Source organism: Macadamia integrifolia, chromosome 7, assembly GCF_013358625.1.
Source record: "Macadamia integrifolia cultivar HAES 741 chromosome 7, SCU_Mint_v3, whole genome shotgun sequence".
NCBI classification, from domain to species: domain Eukaryota; kingdom Viridiplantae; phylum Streptophyta; class Magnoliopsida; order Proteales; family Proteaceae; genus Macadamia; species Macadamia integrifolia.
The window spans coordinates 1042737-1049121 of NC_056563.1; the positions used below are offsets into that span (position 1 = coordinate 1042737).

Sequence of the window (6385 nt, forward strand, 5' to 3'; positions counted from 1 at the left end):
TAGGTTGATAGCCGCCACTTATTATAATTAACCATACCCTGTCAATCTTCTTGCACGGATCCTTACGCTCATCCTTACTTGAAATCTCCATATAGCTGACCCTATTAAGTTGAGATAAGGTTTTAGATGTTGTTGTTATTATAAAAATGAATTTTCAAAAATATTTGAACGTTATGTATCATTATCAAAAATGTCATTATCTTAACATATTTTTGAGTATGACCCTATAAGAAAATCCTTTATCTATACAACTGACTTGATTGGTCATGTGATATATAAGCTCTCATGTATCCATTGAGATGCTATTCCACAATTTTTTACTTTAGATTAAAAAAAATAATAAATTTAGGACAAAGAGATTGTTGCTTGGTCATATACCTTACACTAACATGAGGACAAATAAAAATACACATAAGAGCATCAATAAAGAAAAGATTTTTAAAATTTTAAAAATAAAATAATAATTTTAGACGCTCCTGTATCTTGGCGTAGGGACCTTAAGAATATTTAATACCTCTAATAGAAACCATAACAACCCTTGTTGCATCAACCGCTCAACCCAATGGGCCCTTATAATGTAAATTAATGGGACCCATTGCTTTTCTTAGGGATTGCTTTGGTTGTCGCATTCAACTTTTAAGGGAATACCCATCACTAGGGTGTTTTTCATAAATCCAAAACTTCAAATTCAAATGACCAAAACACCCTTTGATTCTTTTTCCTTAAACTTTGAGTGACATGTAGGGATTATCCCTCCAATGTCCATTGGAGGGAGGGGAGAGAATAAATCCACCTCTGACAGCAAATAAACGGTCATTGAGAGAAGGGAAGAGAGACAACTGTCAAACGTCTAAGAAAGTGAGAGCCTCTCAGACATTTTAACGGCCACAATATTTACGGCTCACACACTCTGCCTTTAGGCTTTAGTCCTCTATTTGGTGGAGGGTAGGGTTGGAGGAAGGAGAAGGTCTGAGGTCTTCCCCAAATTAAGAGGCTCACGCTTCTCACTCGGCAAAAACAGCCAAGATAAATTACAATATTTTCAGTTCCAGAATCCAGACCATAGCTTCAGACAAATTAAGTAAAGAAAACCCACATTGCAGAAGGGACCAGATCTCTTCTCTCCTGCTAATTTCAGCATCTTCAATCTGCATGTGAGAGGTCTTTTTGTGGGTACCTTGGAAACAGGACTCCCAGACTAGAGAGATCCTTTTATGCAAAAGTGATCCTTAAAAGCAAAATCATGAAATGATTTAACCCCCCACCCTACCCAATTCATCTCTTCTCTTTATACTGTTACAGATCTTGATGGGAAAAGTAGCTTCACCCTTGTAATTCAATCCTCTGTAGGGAATCCCGTGTAATTTCTCACCACCAACCTCTGTTTCTTTAGCTTAAAGCGTCCTCTGTTTTGATTACTCTGTTAGTGCGCTCCTCAAAGTCAATAGTGGGGGAGAGTAAAGATGGATGTTATTAGACGAAGAAATGCAGCTAGAAATGGTGTTGTTGCGGGTTCTGTTTGGGAGAGTAGAATGAAGAGCGATGAAGTTAAAGGTGGGATCAGGGTCTTCAATGGCGAGGAGATTTCTGAGGTCGGTGGTGGCGGTGTTGGTGGCGATAAAGGGCTTAATGTTTACCGGAGGTTGAAGCGGAATCAGAATGGTGGAGTGACTGGGAAGAGGAAGACGTGGAATGAGAGAAGCCCATTTCAGATGAGGAAGACGAGATCTGACTTGAAAAGATTAACAGATGATTCTTGTAAGGAGCTAAGCGTGTCGGCTGAGTCAATTGAGAAAAGCCCAACTCCGATTAGGAAAACAAAATCAGAAACGCTTAGAGTTTCTCACTCTGATGAATCTTGTAAGGAGCTTGGTGTGTCTGTTGATGCAACTGAAAAAAGCCCAATTCAGTTAAGGAAGAGCAGATCTGAATCTCACAGGGTACCTGTTGAGCCACCGAAGGAGCTCCAGATTAGGAAGGAGAAGATTATCTCGCCTAGCGTAAGCAATGTGAGTCAGGTCAATTCTCCTCGAAGATTAGGGGTGGATGATGATGGTGTTGATGCTGATGGAGAAGATGAAGGAGAAGATGAAGAGTATGACATGGAGATTGAGGTAGAGAAGAAGAGCTATGATGTAATGGAAGTTAACATTGCAGAAGAGAAACCCATTACCATACCAGAACAGAAGCTCAAAGAAGTACTAGAAGAAGAAGAAGAAGAAGAGAAGAAGAAGAAGAAGAAGAAAAAGAAGAAGAGAAGGAGGTTTACCAGATTCCAGAAAAACCAATACCCATCTCGGAAAATGTCAATGAGAAGCCATCTCCGGTTATAGATCGCACAGTAATGGATCTCACAAAACCCAAGAAGGTTCTGAATGAAGAGAAGAAAGTTCATCAGATTCATCAGAAACCCAAACGCATCTTTTCGAAAGTGATTAAACAGCAAAGCCCTGTTAGTAGTCCTCCTCTAATTGATCCTTCTCTCAGAAAACCACCTCCAAGTAAGCTCATTCTTTGCAAAATTTCAGTACCAAAGACTTATTATGGGTTCATTGATAGTTTCACTTTCTCATTTCTTTTCTTCAATTATATTTCTTCAGTTGCAGTTTCTGGGGTGTTCGATCGAAGTCCAGAGACCACTCCAAACAATTTGCAAAACCTCGGTGAGTTCTAGTTTTCAGGTCAAATTGAATTTCTTAATTATGTAACACCAATCAATTTTCACATTTCTTCTTTCCTTTTCAGTGGATTTGGTGATGTGGAGAGATGTATCAAAATCAGCTTTCGTATTTGGAGCTGGAACGTTCTTCCTACTCTCTTCCTCTTTCACCAAAGATCTCAATTTTAGGTACAAAACAAGCCATAGAAATGGTAATTCTCATTAAAATCCCCTGTTTCAATCTGTGCCCATTACTTTAATTCTTCTGGTCCTTTCTTTGTACAGCTTGATTTCTACAATTTCCTACGTGGGTCTTGTCTATCTTGCTGCAATCTTTTTCTATAAATCAATACTTTGCAGGTAAACTTCCCAAACAATAAATTTTCTGATAAAAGGAAGTCTGGGTTTATCAATTTTAATTATCTGCTTCTCTTCTCTTCCCAAACATATCAGGGGAGCTACAGATATGGATGATTCAAATGAGGAATATATAGTAGGGGAACAAGAAGCAATTTGGGTACTAAAACTGATCCTTCCCTACTTGAATGAGTTCCTGTTGAAGCTCAGAAGCATCTTCTCTGGCGATCCTGCCACTACAATGAAGGCAATTATCTCTCTCTCTCTATCTCTCTAGAAACTGTTAGAGAGAGAATTACTAAAGAAAGTAGAAACTTTGACTATTGCAGCTGGCAGTGTTACTGTTTGTTTTGGCTCGTTGTGGAAGCTCCATCACCATATGGAAGATGGCGAAATTGGGTAAGTTAAAGTTCAAAACCTTGAATGGGTAAAAACGTAAATCTATTCAATGATCCAAGAAAGGGTTCAATTTCCAGTAAATATTCTCGCTGTCGCTGACACTTCTTTACTTTTTTTTACCCCTTCTGTAGGTTTCTTCGCAGTTTTTACAGTCCCAAAAGTTTGTTCATCGTATTCTAACCAGCTCACTGCTTACGGTAAAAAATGGTTAATTTTCAGTTTCTTTAACCTTTTTGAGATTCCCTAATGTACGGCTTAGGTTGACCAACTACAATAAGCCATAGAATAATGGCATCCTATCCGTTGATATGATGAGACCCACTTGACCAATGGGTCCCACCTAACAAACGTTACAATTTTCTGTTATAATGTAGGGAGGTTTTGGATCGGACGATTTCGTGATGCTTGGGATGCGTGCACCCACAAGAAAGCCGTTTCAGCTGCCGTTTTTACCCTCGTGTGGAATTTCTCTTCCGTTGTAGCTCGCGTTTGGGCAGGTAAGGTCATCTTTGTCATCTCACAATCAAGAAGTAATGGTTGTTGATAATGTAGTTCAATGGGGTATCGTTTTGTGCAGTGTTCATATTGGTTGTGGCCGTTCGATATTATCAACAGTCATTATTAAGCGAGGATTGGGGAGTGGAAGGAGAGGAAAGAGAAGATTCTGGTTGGAGGGACCAGAGAGAAGAGAATGATGGGCCCACTATAGTGAAAGACAAGAAAGGATGTTAAAGCCTAAAAGCCCTAAAGATATAATAATAGTGTCATGGGACATGAAACACAGCGCACGTTAGTTGTCTGCAGTAGTAGTACTGGTCCTCCTTTCCCAACAACCTCTCTAGACCCACGATGGCATGTGACGTGGTGGTGGTGGTGGTGGTGGTGATGCTTAAGTTCCGTTTTTGTACAGAGAAAAAGAGAAAGTATTGAATTGTTTGCTCTGAGCAGTGCTTCCATAGTTTCATGCACTACTCTTCCTATAATAGACTAACTTTGCTTGGTTTCTTCCTGTGTTCATCTTAATCTCTGATTCTCTCTACCTTCATTAGTGTATAAACAAGAAAAAGCAAGACAACTAGGCCTCAATTTATGTTATAATTCGCGTTTAATTAGTGTTCCAATAAGCAAATTAATGAAAACGTTTCTTATGGTTTTCATGATAAATTTCTAAACATTGGAGAAAGGAGAGTTTTTCTTCACCCATAGAGGATGGTTCACCAAAATACCCAATTGATACCCTTTAGCCCTTTTGAAGCGCTGCATTGAAGGGACTCCCATTCACAATGTGGCCTTAGGGAATCTCGATCCTTGTAAAAAATGGTTACAACGAACTTTCATGTCTGAGGGTTTCTAATAATCACCTTGCTAATTAATTTATGGCACTCATAAGGGTTTTAGCGTTCTTCATGACTTTCGGTGAAAGTTGAATGGTTCTTATCCTACCCTGGGCGAAACTGGTCATGCCAAAGGCATTGATATCCCTTGTTAACCAAAAAAAAAAAAAGCATTGCCTTAATCCCAGCTTGACCGATCAATATCAAGAATAGGCAATCCTAGGGCCCAGTTTATGAGGTTGTGGGGTTAGTATGAACTTGCAGAACTAATCAGGCCGAAGGCATTGATATCTGTTGTTATCGGGAAAAAAAAAAAAAAAAGGCATTGCCTTGATACTAGCCTGACTAGCCAATATCAAGAATAACCCTAGGGCTTTTTAGTGCAGAGATGCAGTCCGGTATGGGCATTAGGTGATCAAAGAATGAAGAAGATCAAGGATAGTCTCCTTGGCATCAGTTTAAGCCAAAAGATTTCAAAAAAATAAAAGATCTACACATTTGTCTTTCTATCCAACTTGATACTTCCGTGGAATTTTACAGTTGCATGTAAGCCCAAACCCAAGACCTCAATACTTACCCTGCCTAAATTTGGGCTGGATCCTCAGCCCAGGCCTTGCCCCTAGTTCAAGCCTGGAAAACTTTAAATGGGCTTTGGGTGGGTTAAATTTTTGGGCCTACGTAGCAAAGAGAATGATTATGATTACAAACATTGCGTATGTTCAAAAAATATATTTTTTTAATTTCCATTTACCTATAGGGAAAAAGAATGCTCTCATACTGTGTGGTGCCTATGCTTAGATGTAAGAAGGTTGAAATGATCACCCCATCCACTATGGAACAAAAAATCCCATCATGCCCCCATCTAAGCTCTCATTGGCCGGTGTCGGGGCCACGTAGCCTGGCAACTACCCACTCCTTTATCTATATTAGTAAAGTTCATTAATCATTTACACTACTTTTTGTCTTTTTTTTTTTCAACTTATTAATATTTCCACAATGATATGGCAAAATGGTTGAAATACTTGCAAAAAAATAGGAATGCGGAACGTTCGAAGCTTGGTGAATGTTTACGTAAGTGATATGATCGACACGTGTTAAATATGTTAATTCTGCTAACAGAGTTGTAAACAGTTACAACTCTGTTTAATATTATTAATATTTAAATAAATAAATAATAAAAATCCCAATATAAGCAGACTCCTTTTTTCATTCCGCTTAGAAATCTCGGTCCTCTCTTTCTCTCTCTCCTTGCTTCTTCTTCTTGTTCCTTCTTTCTTCTTCCTTTTTCACCGTTCTCTAGTCTAGTTGAAGTTTTATTTACCAATTTCAGTAAAGATTTGCATCCATGGTAAATTCTCATAGGTTAATAATATCTACCCAATAAGTAATAATAAAGTCCTACATATTCAATAGCTTTGTTCACTTTGGATATGTGTGACCAAATCTCTCATATGCTCAATGCCTGAAAATAGATATGTTGATTTTTTTCTTATCTCATCCTATTTTGAGAGAGAGAGAGAGAGAGAGAGAGAGAGAGAGAGAGAGAGAGAGATGATGATGATGATGGCGGCCATAGAAAGAAGGAACATCGTTGAAGAAAAAGCAAGGAGAGAGAGAGAATTGAGATTTCTCAACA

At 38.7% G+C, this 6385-nt stretch overlaps 1 protein-coding gene across 2 annotated transcripts; it reads left to right on the forward strand.

Annotated features, from left to right (window-relative positions):
- The first annotated feature begins 922 nt into the window (after positions 1–922).
- Positions 923–4424, forward strand: LOC122084580 (reticulon-like protein B21). 2 transcript variants are annotated; one of them, XM_042652941.1, is made up of 10 exons: positions 923–2208; positions 2247–2501; positions 2607–2663; positions 2746–2848; positions 2945–3019; positions 3113–3263; positions 3346–3415; positions 3547–3612; positions 3790–3912; positions 3993–4424. In XM_042652941.1, exons 1-10 carry the CDS (start codon positions 1464–1466, stop codon positions 4145–4147), a joined length of 1800 nt encoding a protein of 599 aa, XP_042508875.1. In that variant the 5' UTR covers positions 923–1463; the 3' UTR covers positions 4148–4424. The 2 variants fall into 2 exon arrangements, with proteins under 2 accessions (XP_042508875.1, XP_042508873.1); XM_042652939.1 differs by having other exon boundaries at positions 927–2208; positions 2601–2663.
- Positions 4425–6385: the final 1961 nt, after the last annotated feature.